This window comes from Poecilia mexicana, unplaced genomic scaffold, assembly GCF_051168715.1.
Source record: "Poecilia mexicana isolate PSO_F unplaced genomic scaffold, ASM5116871v1 scaffold_14, whole genome shotgun sequence".
In the NCBI taxonomy this organism is placed as follows: domain Eukaryota; kingdom Metazoa; phylum Chordata; class Actinopteri; order Cyprinodontiformes; family Poeciliidae; genus Poecilia; species Poecilia mexicana.
This window is the reverse complement of record NW_028263383.1, coordinates 6,116,331-6,138,781: the sequence shown is the minus strand read 5'-3', so window position 1 is coordinate 6,138,781 and position 22,451 is coordinate 6,116,331. Positions and strand designations below refer to the sequence as shown.

The 22,451-nt window shown below is 37.7% G+C and overlaps 1 protein-coding gene across 2 annotated transcripts in view; it reads left to right on the top strand.

The window, feature by feature from the left end:
• The window catches only part of fat3b (FAT atypical cadherin 3b), a 76,396-nt gene extending 61,364 nt beyond the window's left edge, over window positions 1–15,032 (top strand). The window contains exons 46-52 of one of the 2 annotated variants that reach the window (XM_014980687.2): window positions 1,200–1,583; window positions 2,606–2,861; window positions 7,869–7,961; window positions 8,783–8,842; window positions 9,128–9,166; window positions 12,020–12,085; window positions 13,909–15,032. In XM_014980687.2, the coding sequence (XP_014836173.2) occupies window positions 1,200–1,583; window positions 2,606–2,861; window positions 7,869–7,961; window positions 8,783–8,842; window positions 9,128–9,166; window positions 12,020–12,085; window positions 13,909–14,663 (1,653 nt within the window). In that variant the 3' untranslated portion in view covers window positions 14,664–15,032. Of the gene's footprint in view, window positions 1–1,199; window positions 1,584–2,605; window positions 2,870–7,868; window positions 7,962–8,782; window positions 8,843–9,127; window positions 9,167–12,019; window positions 12,086–13,908 lie in introns of both variants that reach the window. The other variant, XM_088012695.1, reaches the window with a different exon arrangement.
• The last annotated feature ends 7,419 nt before the right edge of the window (window positions 15,033–22,451 follow it).

Below are 22,451 nucleotides of genomic sequence, written 5' to 3'. Positions count from 1 at the left end.
CAGGTAATGGCTGCGGAAATCTTCATTTATTGTATCCTTCAAAGATCTGCTTCAAAGATCTGCTTCTCATCTCAAGATTGTGACAGGATGCTATTGTCCTTGTTAAATTGTTTTTATGTTGGCAAACAACAACAGACAGCTGTGGGACGTTATAAGCACAGGTGTGATCCTTCTTAATTGTTAATAGATTTAATTTAGAAGACTCCTGTCCAGCATCCCAAGGACTAGTAATATAATTAGGATGAGACAAAGCTGAGATGTAGGTGTCAGCAAGGATTCTCAATGTTAAATTCAATGGGTTACTTAGATCTTTTCATAAAAGTGATATAAAACATCCCAAAAATTACGTTTGTTAATTTTTTTGTGAAGTTCCATTGATTAAAAAGTAAATGGGAACATTTCTTTGAGACATTTTAAATATTTCTGAAATCACCATGTGCCAATACTGCATACTTAAAGTTGCAAATAGGTCAGAAAGTGCTTTTGATGTTTGTGAGAACACCATAAGAAGCAGGGATATAACCTTTTACAACCAATATGCAGTAAACATCTGGACTGAGCAAGATCTTCTGTCTTAAAAATATTGTTTAAGGAAAAAATCTCACTTTTACCTGAAATGTCCACATTACCTATTCCATTAAATGAAAAAATAAGGAGCATTGATCATTTTCTTTTGCATGTAATGCTATAAATGGTGTTTCTGTCATTTAACTAAATCTGTTACCTGCATTTCCTGCTTTCATTTAACATGAATAAAATGCATTTTTGTTTTCAGTCTTACTGGGAAATTTTCCAAATTATAATAATGATAAAAAGGTCTGTTTTTTTGTAGTTCCTTTTTCACACCTTGAGTTAATTGACTCACTATCCTAAAAGTCCATGTATACATGAAAATCTGGACTTCTCCATTTCTTATTACCCTCATATGACTGGTTGACTCCAAACTTCACAGACTGAAGGAGAAAAAAGTTATTTTTACTTTTACTCTAGTTAAGTTTAATCATCTCAGCGGTTGCTGGGTTGTTGGATGTATTTGATCATTTTATAACCAGAAGTGGATCCTTCTCTTGGTCTTTCTGTACTTCCAGCAGGCAGTGATGGTGTATGTTTTCTTACACTTTGAATAAGAGATGCTGAGTCCATGTTTTAGTGATTTTCTTTTTCTTCTTCTTCTTCTTCTTCTTTTCAATGTTTTGCAGGCTGAGCCGCTGTCTTATGTTGGACCGGGGGAAATAATAGGCATTGGAGTGCTTGCCTTTGTCATCATTTTTCTCCTCATACTCTTCGTCGCCTTCAGGAAGAAAATCAAATTCCGGAAAGACTCCGACCCGGGTCCGGGGACCATGGCTGCTTCGGGCATCTCAGCTGTTTCCTCCGAAGCTAGCTACATGCTACACAAGACTGGAATGGGGGTCGAGGGGATTGAGTTCAAAGCTGTGCGTGTGCCAGGCTCACCGGCTACCACGGCAACCTATGGTGAGGTGGGAGGGTGCACCGGAGGTCCTCCCCAAGTCATGGTGCGTCCTACTGCCCACTCTATCCTCCCGGGAACCGAGAGGACCACTTCCAGTGAAAGCAGTCAGGTGTCTAAGTGAACCTCATTCACTTCTATATCACATTGCAACCTAACTCACTGATCCTCAAATCCAGGCCTTGAGGTCTAGTGTCCTGCAGCTTTTAGATGTGTCTCTGCTTCAGCAAACCTGACTCAAATAATGAGCTCATTAGCAGGATTCTGGAGAACTTGAGTGCATACTGAAGAGGTGATTCAGGTGTGTTAGACCTGGAACACATCTAAAAGCTGCAGTACACTGAACCTCGAGGCCTGGAGTTGGTACCTATTACTGTATATCCGAGATCCGAGTGTATTTTATTTATTTTTTGTTTTGTTCACCTTAAGAAACACAATTATGCCATGCAGTGATGTGTGCAGGAGTTGAATGGCAGCTTGAAGTTTGTCAATAATTAGCTTCAAATCTCATAGTGTCATCTGTATAAAGGCACACTTCAGTATAAAAATGGTCTTCCTTGTGAATAATGTTTTATAAGAGCATATGCCTAGCTTTAGATAACTTTTTAATGTGTGTCAGACTGTGTACAGACTGGTTGGCAGTTATAAAAAATAAATAAAATAAATAACTAAAACAGGTACATTTGTTTTGCTAAGAGTAGTTCTATCAGTTTATCAGGTTTAGGCAGCAATTACATTTTCATATGGGGCTAGGCTGGTTTGGATAATTTATTTCTTTTAATAAATGAAAATCAGAATTCCAAAACATACCTATTAATTACTCATATTAACTTTGTCAAATTAAACATTAAACATCGTTTGATGATCCAAAACATTTATGTTAAAAAAAAACGAAAAAAAAAACAAAAACAACAGAATAAATCTGCAGGGATATTTTTTACAGCACTGCATTTAGTTTCTAAATCAAGTTAAATAATCTTAAATGTCTGGGTGCTGTAAACTTTAGGAAACAGCCAAGGGGTAAAAATGTATGCACTGCAGATTTAGAAATGCACAATATTTATAGGCATCCTGACCAAAACGTGAGTATAAATGGCTACTTAATACATTCTGCATAATTTCCTGTCTCTGCAGATGAGCAGCTTCCTCTCAGATGTGTCTAATGTCCGAGGTATGGCAAATAGGAGAGGAATTGCAGTGTGTAGCGTGGCACCCAATCTCCCCTCAGCATCGGCCCGCCGCCCGGAGCACAGTCCAGCCCACAAAGTCTCATGGGAGGGCAAGGAAACCAGAGAGAAAGTCCTGGACAGGCACAGAGATGAGAGGGAGGAGGAATGGGGGCAGAGGGCTTTTGAGCTGGAGAGAACCCAGAGGGATAACAGTCCGCAGGGTAAGGCTGTGGTATCCTGTACACACAGATGCACACACTCGCGCAAGCACACGCAATCTGATCTCCAAAGGTAAAAGAGTACACAAGCCGTGAACTCATTGTGCTACCAACGCACCACCATCTCCACTCCAAGAGCTTATTTCACAGTGATGTGTGCCTTTTGATCACAAACATCAAAGAAAACGGCCCTGAGTAGGCAAGAGTGCTTAAAACGTCATATTTTTATGTTGTGCTCCTTTCATTTCACTTTTCTGTTGACTCTCCTTGGAGCAATAAATAATAATTTAACCCTCAGTCCCACTCCTCAAATTGGCAATTATATCATCTTGGATATGCCTAAAGTCTCTTACATCTCTTGCACTTATGTATGAATGGTCAGAGTAATCAGGCAGAACTGATGCCTTATGTTTCTGCCCTACTTTTCTTTATAAAAGTTAAGTCCAGAATTAGTCATTGAAATTGGTCTCCATGAAACAATCCCAACCTTCCTCTCCGATGTAATTTTTTCCTTTTCTTTTTTGCGTCCACGCTTCAAGGGCTCTGCCTCGGCTCAGATGTCTAGAAAGTGAAGGGAAGCAGTGAGACATTGTCAGATAGTTCCATTTTAGAGTGATATTTAGCTGTCGACCCTGTCAACAAGACCGCAGTTCGGTTTGTTCTCTGTCAATGAAATTATCAGGTTGCATTTCAGAGCAAAAGTGGATGTCAGATATTTTCGATTCGTTGTCCGAGCTGCGGTTTGAATAATACAGCTTCCAGCTGGAACTTCCTGCTCATTAATCATTGATCTCATCCTGTGAGAATAGGAAATAAGTTGTTTTATTTGTTTATTCCCCCTGCTGCGTGCATGCAGGGAAAATAAAGAATAGCATGCATAATCTACAAACACAGGAGGGACTATTAATTAAAATGTGAGTGTGATAAATAGAAAACTAATAGCCAAATTACTGCATTAATGACTAGTCTGAAGTGTCGCCTTTATAATATATTGAAGACTGTTTAGTTACTTTATATAATTAACACAAACTATGAATATAATTAAAGTTGTTGAATGAAGCATAATTTAACACTGAACAATAATAAACACATGCATCTTTATATATTAGAATAGGGATAGGGTTGCATTAATAGCAGTCTTTGGTTATCTATAGTGTTGGGTCTTCCTCTTATCAATTTTCTAACAATTATCAAAGCTGTTTTGATCACAAATGTCTGCTGACCGTCCAGCACAGTGACACAGTGGTCATTAATTCAAGTACTGGTACTTTTAGGAGTGTTGTCAAGTCCACTTGGAAAATAAAATGAGCATCTCCTCTGTCAACAGAGGGAAGCATGGGATTATATAATCTCCCCCAATTTCTTGAATGGTTTCTCCCTCAAACATTCTCTCAAGTCTACAGTTATTTGTTTTAATTGTGCTCCTTTTTTAAATCACACTTTTTCCTTCCACCTAACTTCCCATTCTGGTTACAAAACTTTGACCAACCAAGTTCTTGTGGAGTCAGTGAATGTTTGCCAGACAACTATCAAATCTGCAGCCTTCACCATGAAGATGTAGGTCATATCATTGTATTTCTGAATTAAAAATATATATTTTTCCCATCTGTAATTTTTGGATTCTATAGGAAACTGAATTGTGGGTTTCTTTAACAAAATTAAGAAAACGACATATTGTTTGATATATTTTATCCAGCTTGTGTTTAATGAATATTATATAAAAGTTTGACTTTTTAAACTGGATGACGGAAATAAATGAACTGCTGAACAGCGCTCCATTTTACTGAGCTGCACCTATTATAAGAAAACATCCATATTTGTGATGTTATACACGTTCTGCATCATGAATAAATACAATAGAATAATGAAATACTTGGTTAGAAAATTGAGGTTCTATATTGCTATGGTTTAGTAGCCAAAAACAGAAATTCTCATGAAATTAACTCCTTGACCAATTATATAACGGATTGTAGAAAGCAATTTGTGACAATTGCATCTCTTGTTGGAAAGGAATCAGAAGCAAAACTCTTGGGACTTGGCATTGGTCTTCTGTTTGGCTTAGGGTTAGTGATAATAAGTATTTTAATTTCAAATATTATTAACTGTTTAACAAAGGAAAGGGTGAACAATAATGGATAAATTTAAAAGCAGACAAGTTGAAAATCTTTAACAAAATAATCATCCTAGTGTTTAACTTATTGCAGATAAGATAAATGTCAAATCTTAGACACTTGATAAACACACACACACACACACACATATATATATATATATATATATATATATATATATATATATATATATATATATATATATAATTAGGTATAATGATTACTTTTTGAACTTACCCAAATGCAGGCAGACCAGATAGGACAAAAACTATCACAGATCTAAGATAAATAAATCCAAATACACAGAAAACAAAACACAAGAATGAAAACAGAAACTAAGCACAACAATTAAACTAATAAGCCAATAAATTCCTAAAAGAGATGAACAAAGAGAAATTAACTGCCTATGGCAAACTTGTATAACAAGACAATGACTAAAGCACATAAAAGTACCAAAACCCAACAAAACCCAAACACACAGTGGTCATGCCGCTTGAGCTTTAATGGGACTTTAAAGAGTTTAAGTAAAGAGGGCATGTTCAAGGAGTGTGTTAGTGGGTGGAATAAAGAAAAACCTATACTTTTAGCTGGACACATTAGCAAAACACAACTTAATCACTGGAGCACTAATGAAACAAAATGTAAAAGGATGACGTTGACAGTTTGCCTTTTTGCTAAAGCTAATTATTTGTAGAATCCTCTCCTCTCCTCTTAATCTGACTCAGAACAGACGCATCTGCAGTGGCTGCTTTATTCCTTATGAGTGATGGTGCTGCATTACTGCACACATTCCCAGAGGAGCATTACCAACTCCATAAACACCAGACTATGAATATGTAGCACGGTTCTAGAAAGCTGAAGGTGATGCCCAGGCAGCATTCTGCATCTGATGCCTGTGAGTAGAAAAGCCAATCCCTGAGTGGATAATAAACTGACAGTCTTTAATCATTTGAGTAGGACTGCTCAGTGATACAGCTGATAGAACCAACTCCTTGCAGCAAGAAGTTCTTGGACTCCAACCCCAGCCTGAGTTTAAATGTTTTCCCTTTTTCTTGTACTATCAAATTATTTTGTCATTTGTATTGATATACTGTAAAATATATGTATATAGAAAAGCATTTCAATTTATGGTTAAAAGATAACATTTGGAAAAAAGTTTAAGAGTGATAAATACTTTTGCAAGGTGCTCTAATAATGTATGTTTAAGTGTTTTGTGATTCATTCAAAAAGTCAGTCACATGTCTCGATACTTTCTTTCTTTCTCCCCATATCATGCATTAAGCCTTACTAATTTAGCAACAACAAAAAAAAAAAAGAGTTGGAAAATAGTCCACCTTAATTACACACAGGCATAGTTTCACCTTTTTATTTCTACACCATTTTGTTTAGCAAAAGAAAATCCATTTTTTGACCCTTGATTTTCACTTCGTTTGCCTTTTCCATCCTTTTCACATTTGGGACAATTATGTGAAACCAGGCATTATATTGCTGTGAGATTAGAGCACCTGAAGGAGCAATGTACCTGTCTGTGCCCGGGTTCAACAGACCGTGATGCAGACACTTTTAACGGCCACATGCCAACTCATTGTGACACCCAAGTACCTGCTGTGGCCTTTTGACACGTGTCTGACAAACAATCACTCAGAAGCAAGCGGGTGCTTTGAAAGGATACAGCCTCCCAAATAACTGCAAAGAAAAGCGGTGTCAGGGATCACGCTGATTTATAAGCATCCATTTATTTGAAATACACCTCTGTTGACATGCATGTCAAAGGTAACTAAAGAAATCTGGATGATTTCTCCACATGAAATTTAAGTTGACTCCTCTGCCCTCATAAAATGTCAGGTTTACATCTTGCAGTTGAGAGCTTTGGTGTCTGCTTTGCAGATAGCCCAAACACCCAAGGGTTTTAAAACGTGTTTCTCTCAATACCATTGCATCACCACATCCTTTAGTTGATAAACTTTCTAAGAAACCAGTTCTCCTTTGGGATGTTTATTTTCAGTCTTGCTCAGAAGAGAAGCAGATGAACAAATATACCAAAATCCAGCATAATACTTCTCGATTTTGCAGACGGCGAGAAAAAGAGCACCCAAAACAAAACATCTTCATTTCAGAAGCAGTTCGCTCAGCAAATGACTTACACATACAGAAGACACTGCAGCTGAAGTGGAATAGTTTATCAAAACTGATTCAGAAGTGAATAAATGATCGGTTCAGGCTGTTTTCTTTCAATCCAGGTACAACTGCATAGAAACTGGATTTTAGGTTTTGTTTGGGAGAAAAAAAAAAGGTTTTTCTTTTTGACAATCAAAAAGTAGTGTTCACAGTAGTGAACAGTAGTGTTCATCGTAGCATCCTTTCTATCCAGAATTGTCTTTCTTCATGTAATTTAAGTCAATTTGTAACCGTCAGTGTGAGATTATGATCATTTTCATGAATTCATCTCCTGTGAAATAACCCCAGTTTCATCTCAGTGTATCTGTTTAGCTTTCTTTCTTTCTCTCCCTCTGAATTGGTCTTCAGTTTTTTAAAAGTAATCAGCCTTTCAGCTATTTGTGGGATTTAAAAAGAATGTGGCTTGTAAGTGTGGCTGCATGTCAAAAATTACACCTGCACTCTACAGTTTTTAGTGTTGTAAAAGGATGGTTTCTTAAATTTGAAAAGCTCTGTTCCTTTTCTCAGTTACGCAGCACAGTACATTTTAAAATAATGTAATTTACTTGTTTCACTAAAGCTTGTAAGGTTAAAACTTCAAGTGTTTTATGCAATTTAATAATGTAGTTGAAATTTAAAACAGGTATGTACTTTGTAACTTAATTTCATTTTATTTTTTAATTTACATGATTTATGTGATTTTCATTTTATTTTGGATTTATATGTAATTTATATGTTGCAGAGCTTGTGGAGGAGGACGTGGCGTGTCTCTCAGACTCCACCTCTGATGAGCGCTCCCTCAGTTCCTACACCTCTGAGTCCATAGATGACAATGGTAGGAATGAATTACTGAAGCCACTTTACAATGCACTGGGTTTTTTAAAGGGAAGATATTATGCAAAATCAACAATTTTGAGCTTTATGTCATGTTACAATGTCATCCCTTCATTAAAAACATTCTTGGTGTGTTGTTTTTATCCGTTCATTGAAGTTTGAGGAATCCTTGAATCTCCAAACATTCAGCTTTTGCGCACTGCCACTTTGTCCAGATGAGTTTCCATCCGCCAGTCAGGGTCCTTCTTTGTTTGTTTTGGGAATTTTCTTGGGATTAAATGTCGTCTGGTATCCGCCTTCCTCCATTGTTACAAGCTGAACAATGAAGAGGAATAGACAAAGTTTCACCACTCTCTGTATGCAACACTGTGAATAAGTATTTGTTCTCTTTTATATTTCTTGCTGTTTGTGGTTTTTCAGATCACATAACAAATTTTAATATCAGACAGAGAAAAGCCGAGTTAGTAAAATGCAGTCTACAAAAAAACAAGCAATTACTCAAAATTACTCCAAGAACACAATGACAACTCAATCCGGATATTATCAAAAAGAAACTTAGAACAGCATCTAAAGCATGGCATATATAATAATATACTCATATAATATACTATTATGTAATCATTTTTAATATACTATTATATAACCATATATATATCTCACATGTATAAAAATGTGTTTGTAAGAATAACATGTCCCCTCTTTGTGTTTTCAACATGTGTGCCCACAGCCAATTACATTCTTACATATTACAGTGACACATAATGAAAAATGCATTGACGTTGTTTCTTTTCTTCTGTTTTTCTCTTTGTGTTTTCCTTTTAGCATCCATAGTCACAGTCATACGTCTAGTCAATGATGCTGTTGATGATATTGAAAGTGAAGGTATGAAAGAACATCTTCTGTTAACTCCTCTTTCTCTTTTGTGCCTGTCTTCTGTTGCCAAACTCTTTGTTCAGCGGCAGAGCAAAAGGATGCAGTGTGCTGAAAGCAGCCCAGGCTGTGCCTTGAATCCCCGTTCTTATTAAGAATAAAACATTCTGCTTAGATTTTCAATATTTTTGTCAGTTTCTGACACCGCGCCTCTCTCTACTTCAATTTTCCCTCTTTGGTTCCTGTGTTGTTTGTCTCCGGCTTTCTCTGACTTTTGCTTTCTCTCTCCCTTTGAAGTGTCAAACATGGACAAAGAACAGCAGTGGAACAGCCCGGGTGAGTGAGACGCAAAGCAGCTGAAAAACATCTTATTAAAAACCCATCCCTCCGACTTCCCTTACCGAGCTCTTATCCTAAGCCCGACCTATTGTATACTTTACATTGTGTTGTATTAAAGTGTTCATTGCACCCAATACTCTAGAGATCATCAGATTCTCTGTAAGCCAATATATTGATATATTTTGTGGTTCATATTTTAAATGTTAAAGCATTTCCACAAGCTGTCTTCTGATTGGTGGTTCCAGTGGATTTCTGTAAATTAGAATATCATCAGAGATAATGTATTTGCAGAGCGATGTATAGTGTTTATTTTGTTTTGTAGATTTTACAAACAGGAACCAGTTGGGGACCCCCATAGAAAAAAGAGCAGCATGCTAATAAAAATAGGAAATGTAATTTTTAAGGTTGTAAGAGTGTAAGGCTGCACTACACTCAGTAGTTGGTTGACCCTCCTTTTATGATCATATTGTTCATAAACTTTACATACTGAAGCTTTAAATGTGCCGTCACAGTCCTCCCAAATCTTACTCTGCATCTTTTTCTACAAGATGTTTTTCTTCCACTTAACCTTCCACTAATATGTTTAGGTATAACACTCTGTGAACAAAGATTTTTTTTTTGTTTCTCTCCCTCCTTAAGTCAACAGTCTTTCTCATGGTTGTCTTTTCATAATAAAAAAAATATTATAAATACTGTTTTTCCTCTTGGTCTTAGGTTCAATTGTTTGACCCTTACCTGTTAAATCTTAAATAATTTATGGATAAATTCCTGCCACAACTGCACCAACTATGCTTTTTGTTCCATCTGACTACAAAAATGAAAAGCGCCAACCTTCTAACATGAGTTCCCTCTCATCTCACCGAAACAGCTCAGCTCATCGTGGCATGTACAGTACATGGGATTTCTTGGCATTTCTTGTGTTCTCTGAAGTGGAGGAGTTGGCAGCGTGTCTTTACTGTGGGTGGGTGGGATTGGGTTTTGCTCTGGTGCATCCCACAGATGTTCAAGCAGATTTGGGGCCGGGTAACCACCTTGGACTATTTATTGTTTTACGCAAGCTGCCGTTGGCAATTTTTCCAGTTCTGGGCGGGTTGCACTGTCTGTTAGAAAAGCCGCCACACATCAGGAGCGCAATTTCTAAAGCATTATTGTATGGATTCTATCTGGAACAGAAAATAATACTGTTAGCTGTTTGAAACATCAACACAGTTTTGTTTAAAATGTGGACCAAAATAAAAGCGTGGGGTCACGTTTTTCCATGAGACAAGCCATTTTACTGTTAATTGTCTGTTTAAGCAAAGCAAAGCTTTCACCCCAGCCTTTCAGACAGCCTCAGAGGATTTCAAGGGCACTTTGAGCCAAGTTTCACATCTGCACAAAACAGCAGAGAAAGAGGCAGCTAATACTTTCGCTTTCACACTAAATAGGGCACCAGCCGCAGTTTGACCACTGACTTTTCTCTTCTGACGAATAAATGCGTTGCTTTGCTTTTACAAAGAATACCCAGTTAGGGACCTAACTGGGTATTCTTTGTAAATAAGAATAAGATCAGTGTGTCCCTTCCTGCTACAGTCTTACAGTTAATATTAACCGGCTCATAGTTACAGAATCTGTTTGTTCTCAATTTCCCTAAATTTCCTAGGCCTAACAAGCATTTAATGTCTGACTTTGTGCAAAGCTGCATTTATACCCACACATCAGCAGCTTACTGAAGTACAATAAAGCCTACACATAAAATAATACCACACATGTAAAATATTGTACATGGCTGAATTGTTTTTAATGATGCATAAGTGCACATACTTAATTACACACGTAAAGCAAGATTCATCCCCTTGTGGAACTTAAAGCTCTTGATCAGTATTTTTTTTTTTTAATGAAAAGCTTAATCAACAAAAATGAGTATTCAGCTTATGTGGAATAAAATAGAAAGGCAGAACTAATTCCACATCTAAATTAGATGGTTACAGAGGCTAATTATTCCAGAAAGGGCTAAGCAGCCAAGCTGTATTTGAAAGAGGCGAGACAGACGGAAAACAGGGATATTGAACAGATAATTAGCTTTAACTAACGAGCATTGAATCAGATGAAAACATGCTAGAAACGATTGAATAATACAACTAAAAGTATGCTAATCAGAGCCTAAATTAGTAAAGATTTATCCTCGAAAACGGGCCAGCAGTCTTTATGGTTAAAATAAATCCTCTTTTTACTAGTGTCATCCAGTCTCTGCAGATTTTGTGCGAAACACAGAGCAGGTTCTTCCCTGCTCCGTAATTTTTTTTGGCCAGAGTTAGGAAAAGCCCCGTAAATGTTCTCAAGAGCAACACAAACGAGCCACATTCAGAGTCATCTTGTCTTACTGCCGCAGCTCATGGAGTCGCCCATTTAGATTAACTTCATTATACATATTTGCAAATATTAATTAAATGAAATACTTAATATGGGTTGGTATAAATGTTAAGACATTAAAAATGTCAGTTGGGTTTTTTACTCCATGCACTAAATAACTTACTATTATTGCTAAAATTATGATTATGTAAACATTTAAGACTGAAAAGGGATCTTTGTCCATTTATTGTACCAACATAGCTCTCTGCATCACTGTCCACTTCTATTATTGCATTAAAGATAATATGTGCACATATAGGTCATGTGCTGTTGATTTTATTTTGTTTGTGTTTATGTTCATTTGCTGTACATTTATTAGTAATACCCTCCTGTTATCATGCATTGCTTCAATATTCTTCCCCAAGTCTTTTTTTCTGCATTCAGAGTTTGCTTTTGGACTGTATCGTCCAAGTTTTTCTGTCCGATGAGATATTTGTTTTGTTTCCATTTCACCGATAGCGAGGCACCACCTGCAGAACAAGGATAAGATTTGTGTAGAGTTCGTCAAAGAGTACACTGTGGATTGTAAGAGCATGTATTTATTTATTTATTCCCTCTTTTTTTTTTTTTTTTTTTATATTCCAACCAGAGACCTAGATATTTCAGCAGCAATGGCATCCTGAGAAAGAAAATCCCTTTTTTTTGTGGTTTGTTGGCATGGAAGTCTAATAAATATCTCTTGTCCGTGTGTGTCTTGCATTGCACCCCAGGAGCTGGCATTCTCCAGGACACTAATGAAGTGTACGCTTTATCCCACACAGAGACTGACCCCTCTGGCTCCTCTCACTTCATCAATATGATACCTTTTCACTCACAGCTCATTAGCCAAACCATGAATTATGCAGCCTGCATGCTGTAGTTTGTAGGAAGTTGTGATTTACTATGTTTTCTCAGAATAATTCATTTCAATGAGGAACACATATCAAAATGTTGCATTTTGCTGCATTCATAATTTGTCCAATAATAAATATAAACACACTGGAAATTTCTCAGCAAGCCTCATATCTGGCTTGTAAGTTTTCAAATGGTTTATACTTGTTAAGAAAATTATTTATACCGCAGAGAAAGTATTGAAGAGCTTAAAAGAGAAATACATTTTATTAATGCAATAATAATCACTGGCATGTGTTGTGCCTTACAAACATATTTACTCCTATTTGAAAATTGTAGTAAAAAGCAGATTTAACTTATCAAGACACAGGAAATGAAAAACCTATTACATACAAATCATATTTGTAATTTACAATCTCAGTGAAAGTCTTGGCCCTCTTCTAAGGGGGTACGGTGCAGTGCGCAAGAAGTACTAAGTAGTATTTACATATATATTTTTTCATTTTCAGTTCAAAATCAAATAGCATTACCTCAAAATTACAGTAATCATAATATAAAATGAATCTTTGTGTGAAACACTTATAAAGGTGGAACTGGCATAAACTGAATGTTCAATATTTAACCGATTTCAGACAATGAATTTGTAAGACAAAATTAAATAAAACAACTACTATTATAGATGTAGCTGTGTTAAACAAAAGCTAAAATAGTTGTTCAAATAAACCTATTTGGCAGTATACAGAAAACAACTGCTTTGAATTGATTGATAAAATTACTGTGTGAACGGCAACTGTTATCTTGACTGTTTTATTTATGTGTCCCTCTGTAAGTCCGCAGAAATAGCTAAGGCCGGCGCGATTTGGTCCCTGGGCCTTGAGTTTGACATGTGGTTAAGATCAAAGGATGGATGTGCTAGAATGACCTAATCAAAATCCAGACCAAAATCCGTTTCAGATCTTTTCTACAAAAAATTAAAAAAAATTTAAATTAGTCCTGAACTTTGCAAATTTAGATTTGTAAAGCATTTTTAAAAAAACAAACATTTAGACATTTTTTTATGACTATGACTATACTTTAATGGAGGTCTATCACATAAAATCCTAATAAGATACAATAAAGGTCGTTTTAAAGAGACAAACATAAAAAAGTTCATGATGTATAAATGCTTTTCTATGGCACAGTCGTTTGGTGCTTGGCTCGCCTCAGTCAACTTCCTGTAGTTACGATTATGAAATAGTTTTGAAAGTGCATCTACGTTTTACTGATGTGAAACCCATTAAAATGATCATATCATTCTTCCTCACACTATCCAAAAGACAGTAAAAGCGGTTGTTTTTTATACTAAGGACTTCATGCCTAAAGCAGTTTAGCATCATTAGTTTTCATGCAGTGGGGCCTCGGGCTCATAACGCAGCATGTGAGCTTATATATATCAGCTCCTCATTAAAATAATACTTCTTGTCCGTAAAACACTTCCAAACCACCTAAAGAGTTGCTCTCTGTCTTTTCTTTTTCAGCATACCGGTGGGAGACTTCCTTCCAGAGTTTGAGCTGGCTGTCACCGTCACGGCTGCATCCGCCAGAGGTGGGATGTCATTACAACCTCAGTGACGCCCAGCAGAACATCAGACGTGGAGGCAGCACACGCTCCCTCCAGCTTGACTCCAGAATGATGAGCTGCAGCGGTGACAGAGGCCATGAGTGGGGCCAGGAGAACAGGAGGAGGACCTTCCAGTGGGAGAGGAATCAGTCTGGCGAGTGGGAAAGAAGACAAACTGTGCACAGAGATGAAAAGAGGAGACACGAAGGGGAAGGGAAAAAGACGGAGATGAGAAGCAGGGATGTGGCGGCGCACCACAGAGAACATCTGCAGCTGCACGGCCGTGACAGTGTTGAAGACAGCTCCTCGCCTATTTACGAGGAGTACAGAGAGGCCTGCCATGATCCAGAGCCAAACGACGACTCGGAGAGTCTCTACGACACTCTACCGCCAACACGGCGAGCGTACGAGGGATACCCGTCGAGCCCGCCGGGCCTCAACCTGCACCCGGCTCAACTCATGCCCCCTTTGAGGGCCTGGGATCTACAGGAGGAGGATTGGAGGCGATCACAGGAGGAACAGGAAGGACTCGGCTCTGCCGGTCTGAGCAGTTCCGGAGATGAGCTAGAAAGGCTTCTGAACCTGGTGTCGCTCAGAGCCAGGAGAGCCACTCGGACGAACAGAACCTCTACCGGATCTGAGCCAACAGGAAGCTGGGAGGGGTGTAAATGAACCATTAACCAGACTGTTTACAGAATATTTAAAGCATTTATTAATCCTTTATAAACAACAGAGAGGCAGTGCTTCTCTCTGACTTTACTTTGTATTTATAGTACAACACCTCTGCTGCAGCATCTAAAAATAATTGTACAGGAATATTAAAAAAAAAAAAATAGACACACATGCATCTGTTATGCTTATCCTGGTGTAAACAAGCACTAATCCACCACCAATCCCCTGGATCTTCGATAAGCTGCAGGAATCAGAGGAAATTCATGTGCTCTCTCAACGCCTTCACCTGTGCCGCGTGAGAGTCGTCCGCGATTGACTGTGAATCAAAGCCGTTACATTTATTATTTAGAGCCACTGAAGCACTGCATTCATCCGTTTCTCTGTTGTTGTTTTTTGGGGTAGGAGGGGGGGGAGGGTGATACCATCGTACGTCTATGTGTTGTTGTGTGCCTCGTACATTGTATTTTTCCAAACATGCAAGCACAAGCACACACACTCGCACACACACAATCGCTGTGTGAACTCAGCCTCACATTTCTTAGAGCTTTTATTATTTTCACTGGCACATGCTTGGGGTTGTTTGGGAGAGATCTTTTCACCCACGTCCTACTGCACACAGCCTGAGCTGAGCTATTAAGATTACCAATCCTGAGACCTGGGGGGATTTTTCCTTAATCATTCAATTATTCTATGAATATTTATTTGATAACTACTCATTTGTGAGAGCCTCTTTCGTGAACACACATCATGGATGTTATTATGTATTTTAAATGTTTGCCAACAGTTGTGGTTTTCTTTTTTTCCCCTCGCTTTAAATGTATGCGTGAAAAGGCCTTTTAACATGTCTGATTTTGTAATTAGTATAAAGTGTTTTGAAAAAGCTTTCAGGCTCGTTGAAATTTTTCACCTTTTGTCTTGTTCTGTGTATTTTCACTGGGTTTGTATAATTGACAAACCAGGTAGTGCATAATTTTGAAGTAAAAGAAAAATGAATTGTTTTATTTTTCTTTTTATATAGAAATATCTAGCAACTAAATACAATTCAGGGTAACAGATTTTCTTTAGAAGTCACCTAATTCATTAATTGGAGTCCACCTATGTTCTAATACTAGTTCTAATTCTAATTTTGGTATAAATAAAGTTGTTCAGTGAAGGCCTCGGCTGCTTATGAAATTACTTTTATGGACAAACAAACAAGATTATGAAGACCAAAGTTTGTTCCAACATTTGAAAAAAAGTTCAAGAGTATAGCAGAACTGTAAACATTTCAGCTCATGACTGTTTTACCTAAACAGACGGTCCAGGGGAGGAGAGCTTTATTTGAGAGGCCTGTGGTATTTGTGGAGGACCTGCTGAGATGCAAACCTCAGCTGCAGGAATCTGTCAACAACTATTTATTTCACTGGATGAGTTATGGCCTTTATGAGAGAGTGGCAAGAAGGAATTTATTGTTAAAACATATTCACATATAAAGCATATTCATGTCTTACAGTGGTCCAGTCAAAGTACAGAGGTGAATAAAATTTATAAAGCCTGAGCTATTTTACAAAGAATGATGACACACACAAAAAAATACTCTCTAGATGTGCAGAGCTGGTAGAAACATGCCTCAAAAAACATGCAGGCTTCATTTCAGTGATGAAGCCAAATACCACAGATTTTTTCTTCCATTTCACAAATGCACTAGTTTGTGACAGTTTATTTCACTTGAATCACAATAAAAAAATGTGTGATTGTAAAGTGATGAAATATGAAAAGGTTAAATGTATACTTTTGCTATGTACTGTAAAATTTGTGTGCATTCCTCAGACAGACTGAAGGACAGAAGCCCACCCTTTGTGGGCTTACAGGAGAAATGGATTCTGAGACATTTTGTGTTGAAAGGCTCAGAAAATGATGTGGAAATGCAACCGTGACGTGCAGAATCACTCAACCCGGGATATGCACATGGCTGGCGCTCTGATAATACAGGGGAAATGTCGCCGTGCTTTCCGTTCGTGCACAACAAAGGGAAAGCAAATGGGAATAAATTAACGCCATGTTGAACAACACGTAAAGATGGAGAATTTCGGGGCAAACTGGATAAAGCATTCCAGAGTCCAGCGCAACTCTGGACAGGAAACAACCCAGATTAAATATCTTCTCTATAACTATAAAGAACGTCAAATCCTTATTTTAACTGATGCTCATGATATAAAGTGCATGTCCAGATAGACAGGATTAGAAAAAAAACTGAAAACATTTACATGTCACTAAGGGATATAAACACCGCACGACATCCAAGGTGAAGGGTGTAAATGCAAATCATCCACATTTGACAGCATGTAATGAAATTCAAGGGCAGACTATTTTGCTGAATTGATTTGCTGAAAGAATGCAGAGAATTTCAAATTGAAAAGTACTCTCCCCAAGGACTCTGTGAAAGTGCTCCGACATCAGCCGCTAATGGCCACGTGTCCCGTGGCCCGTCTTAACGCGGTCATTATCAGTCTCAGTGTCAGCGAAGGCAGCCGTGTCTCTCAGTGTGAGGCCTATCAATCCATCCATGCATTCCAGTTACTCATTCTTATTCCGCTCTGCCCTGTCAGAGGGCTTCTGAAGCGTGTCCCCGCTTCACACGAGGCAACGGGCTGGGAAACATCCCAGACAGGTCAGACTAACACGTGGACAAACACATTCACACCTGTGGGCACTTTACAGTTTCCTGTTCGCCTGGTCTGAATGTCTATAGACTGTGGAAGAAAATCCCCCAGCCCACACCCGTAACCGCCTCACCCTGCCAGCAGGAGGCCTGATGTTAAAACCCAGAAAATTCAACAAGGAATAGCGTCTTCTGATGGCTGAAGTAAGCCTCCTATGTCACAGCTGACTCATCGTGTAAACTTCTTTTAATGGCTAATGGGTTTTAAATTATTTCAGGTCACTGATGAAGCACATCATTATGTAGTGTACTGTACACCATGAGGACTTGAACGTGCTCCAATCAAGCAGATTTGTACTTCAGCACAAAGAAAAAAAGGTTATTTGTCCTGAGGGTGAATATGTGCTTCGTGTTCATGAGCGGTTTTGCTTTATTATTTCTCAAAGAGGACTACGTCAGACACATAATTCCCATAAATGTTCGTCTTGTCATACTTCTTATATGTTTTTCTTTTCTCACCTCACCAGAATCTAGCAGATTTGCGTAGCAAAGCTTGGGCTTGCTAATGTCCTGAGATTGCACAGAAGTGTAGGGAGATTTCCTGGCACGTGTGGACTGTGGAATCAGTGAAGCAAACAAAAAAAATCATTTTTGAGAAAGCCTGTTTTTTTTTTATAAGGCTGTTATGATGGTATCACATATATAGACTGTTGGTATTGAATGTCAACAGCTGTGCAGATTGCAGCATAATCTTTGCTGCATTATGTTGTTTTTGTTTTCCTCTGAAACGGATTTGTTTGCTGACTTGAATAAATGAATCCAGCTTATTGTGTAGTATTCCTCATGCCAGCAAATTTATTCCCAAAATGACCCAGTTCAATGATTGAATCATGCATCTACAATTAGAATTGTTAAACGGTATACAGATTTTTTTTTTTTTTTTTTTTATAGAACTGACAATGACAGTGGGTTTCATTTTTATATAAAGAAGTATTGTATATTTGTAAAATTCATTATTTTACTTGTTACATAAGAAAGAGCTTAATGCACACGAGGTCAAAGGCTCCAACCTGCATGGAACAGAACATATAAATGAACAAACACATGAAACAGAAAGAATCTACCTGGAATTCGGTTTTTAACATTCTTGAAGCTTAAAAAATTCTCATAATTAGCCTAATAATCTGTGGAAAAACTCATGTGAAAGATAAATTTCTTACTTCATGATTGAATTGGCAGTTGCATAAATTAAGCAATTATTTATAGTCCTGGTAGATTTGAATTTTTAAATATCTCTACTCAAGCAAGATGTTTGTTCCTAATAGCAATGAGACAGACATCTTTCACAAGATCAGAGAACAATTTTACGGCTAGGGAACAAAGGCATGTTGAAGAAATATTTATTCCCCATCCACCCACTGTCTATACCCACTTATCCTTCAGTTGCAGGGGACTGATGCCCATCACCAGGGACAAGGCGACCAGATCCAAACCCTGAACCTTCTTGCTACAAGTAAATCATGTTACCAGCTGCACTGTTGTGAAGCCCAGATTACTTACCAATGCTAGGTAATAACCATTAAAAGTGTGCTCATGTCATATTTACTAAATGTGTTTAAATAAAACTAAAATTTAAAAGACTATTATCTCTCAGAAGAAAACAAATGGAGTTCAAAGTTCTATTTCAATCTAAAAGTGATGAGATGAAAGAAAAAAGAGGAAAGTTTCTTAGAACTTCTTCAACCCGACAACATGTACTGCTGGAGCAATCCATCTCAGATTGTGCCTTATTCAGGCAGACTTGGCTGTTGAGCTCCCTGCAAACCCAGAGAAAGCGCTCGTCTCCCTTGGCTGTAAGGGAACAATCAGGTTTCTGCTCCAACATTGCAATTATGGACTCCCTTCACAGCACATGGGAAACACAGTATTTGCCCCTGCAATTTATCAGTAACAGCAACTTCTGCCATAACTTGGATGATTTATATATAATCTGAATGGGAAAAAAAGAGTTGAAAGTTTACAAAGGCTACAAGCTCCTTTCATTTTGGCTAAATCATAGAATCCAGCAAGGGTAGCCAAAGCGGGCAGTAGAAGAAGATAGTGTTTGACAAAATCAAGAAGAGTTTGTGTTACTACAGTCTATAGAAAGTTCACTTGGATTTGTTTCAAAGCACAAGTCTTTAGATGATCTCTTTTTGCCTTTAACATTACCATCAGCAAGTGATTAAAAATTTTAATGTCTGTATATGTCAGCTGACTTAATTTGTCATTTTCTAGCCATTATTCTATTTTGACTCATTTCGCTTCCCTTTGTGAAGCGACCCTGTAAGTTTTATTGGATTGGTGACATCATCTGTTATCTTGTAGTTATTTTTTGATTGTTTGTTCCTGCAACTAATTTTCGAAACTTTTAGTTTGATCTATATATATGTGCTCCTATACTTTAAAATTGTTTTAGTTTGCTGTTGCTGCTTCTCTAAAAATGTTTTTTTTTTTTTTTCATATCATGCAAATTCTCCACTTGCTGAAATAAACTCCAGATATTTTTTTTCTGCTTACCTTATGATGAATCGTCCAGGAATAGACCACACTTGTCTGGGAAATAGATTTTAGAAATTTAATGTATTTGTAAAATGGTGCATTACATAGAGAATGACATAGAGGATATTCACACTGCTGCATGTCTAGCTGTTTATTTTTAACTAACAAGGACGTGCATCAAATAACTTTTTTGTGGTTATTGTTTACTGCAGCTCTTCTTTCTAGTTTGTGAATAAACTTTGCTTTTATTGTCATCCAACCCATCTTGGGTTATAACAACTATTTTGAATAATTTCTAGACAAGTACTTCCTTGGTAGACAGATCTTTGCTGTCACATATTTCTTTTCTGTTTTGCTATTTTATTTGTCATTTCATCCATATTATTGTCCATAATAGGTCATTATGTAACAAAATATTAAACATGTTGGGGGCTATAAGAAACTTGTGATTGGGGTTGAGATTCATGTGCCAGTAAAAACGACAAGCATACCGTCAGAACTATGGAATATCATAGATCGAAGCATATTTACGAATCAGATCCAATCAGAATTCCAGTCGTACGTTCTGAGTGAGAATTTATGAAAAGATTTGGAATTATATTCGTAGACTCTCTCAATTTTGTCTGAATGAGCTCAGCACTACTTTCTGTACATCTACCTCATACAATAACATCAGTGTATATTGTATTTTAGTTTGTGGTTCTTATGTGGATGTTGGCTGCTTTGTTCTTGCTTTCTGTTCAGTTCTCTCTCTCAGCAGAATCAGATGAAGCACAAAAGACTAAAACGGGTACAAAGAGGAACTCAAGGGAGTCGGTTCTCTGTTGTCCTCAGCCTGGTAAAAATGAATCCATCAACGGGTGAAATGTTCATAAAACCAGATTAAACTTGTCTCTGTAAAGTCATTAAAGAAAACTTCACAGCCTAATATGCGATAATAAGCACACCTTGCAGTCCAATGCGATTACAAAACCTTAATTTATATTAGGTAATGCATCATTGAGAGTATTATTTTATTAGTTATCTTATGCTATTCAATTTACATTTTGGTAATTTGGTGTGTGTTTTTGTAGTCAAGGCTACCTTGACATGACAGTCACTTTTTAAGCTCAGTACAGCAAGGAAGGCAGGCTGGACACACTAAAGAGACCTCCTTTTTCAGTGAGACAGAAGTTCATTGCACTACAATTTTGAAAAACATTAGAATATGAGCACTTTTGTCAAATCTTCATTATGGTATGCTCATGTAAGTTTTTCTTAAATTGATGAAAACTCAACATCATGTAAAGCCGGTTAGCTCGGCTGATCAGAGTGTGGTGTTAACGCTGAGGTCATGGGTTCAATCCCCATACTGGCCAATTGAAACATAAAGGCTTTCAGAAAATCAACACTTCACAATAGCAGAAGGCTTTACATTAAACCATTATGCATAGGGATTGATGAACAGCATGTAAGGCCTGAAACATGGCTGCTCAGTGGTTCCCATCTCAGCTTATTTTACCATTTGACAGAATGAAGAACTGAGGATATCCAGCCAATGCAGTCCTTCAGAGGCGTTCCAAAAGAAAGCCCTAGGACAAATTCTGTTTTATTAAAAGTTGGCTTGACCCTAGAGCGACAGAGAACAACTATTTTCATTAAAAGATGAGAAATATGGCTGAGAGCAGCCAATACAACATGGTTCCACATATTTCTGTGGCTGTGCCCTGTGGTGTACAAGCTACTAGAACAGACACTGAATGATGGTCAAGACCAAACGTTAAGGTGTCATATAGGACTATAGACTCCCACATGCTAGAGCATACTTTGCGTACTCTGTGAGTCTACGGACAGTTGAGATTTTTTAATTGAGTGTACCGTACATTCATTGTGTCAAATTCCTTTATTTCCCACAATCTGAATGGAACTTGCAAGTTTTATGAGCTAGGCTTATAAAACTTGGGTGCCTAGTCCTACTTTTCTCCACCAGGGCACCCACTGCACACCTGTTAGTCCAACACAAAGTGGCAGTGTGGTTGCTGTGTGCCATTCTGACTGGTCGGACCAAATCAACCTGGTCAGATTGGTGTTGTATACAAAACAGTTGTAAAAATGTACCTTTTAGTGGTCCAGCAGACAGCTGCTTTCAGTCCAAATTGAGTCCATTTTGATTACAAGTGGACATTTGTGGAGGTACGCCTGAATATGTGGAGGCCTTAAACCTGCTTCCACCTAACTGGTGGGATTAACAACTTGTCTTTCCCTTCATATTTATTTCGAACATTCTCCAAACTCGTAAATGTCGTGATCTGTTTCTCACTTGTAACTTTTCCTGTTTGTTTCTTTGTGTTTTGGTTCAGCTCCCTCTTTGTTTACTCTGTGTTTTATGTTCCCTTCTCATTTCTCTGATCACTGTTCAGCATTCCCCTGACTGGGCTCTCTGCTTTGAACCAGCTGCAACACCAAAACCTACGACAAGACATTTGTTTACTCATTTTATGCTTTTATTGCACCTGCCAATGCAGAGGTTTGTTCTTTTCTCCAAATGTAAGCTGGCTGTCTGCTTTCCCCAAAAGGAGCCATCGTCGTTTGAAAGAGGAGGTGGTGACATGGTGTTGAATGTATCC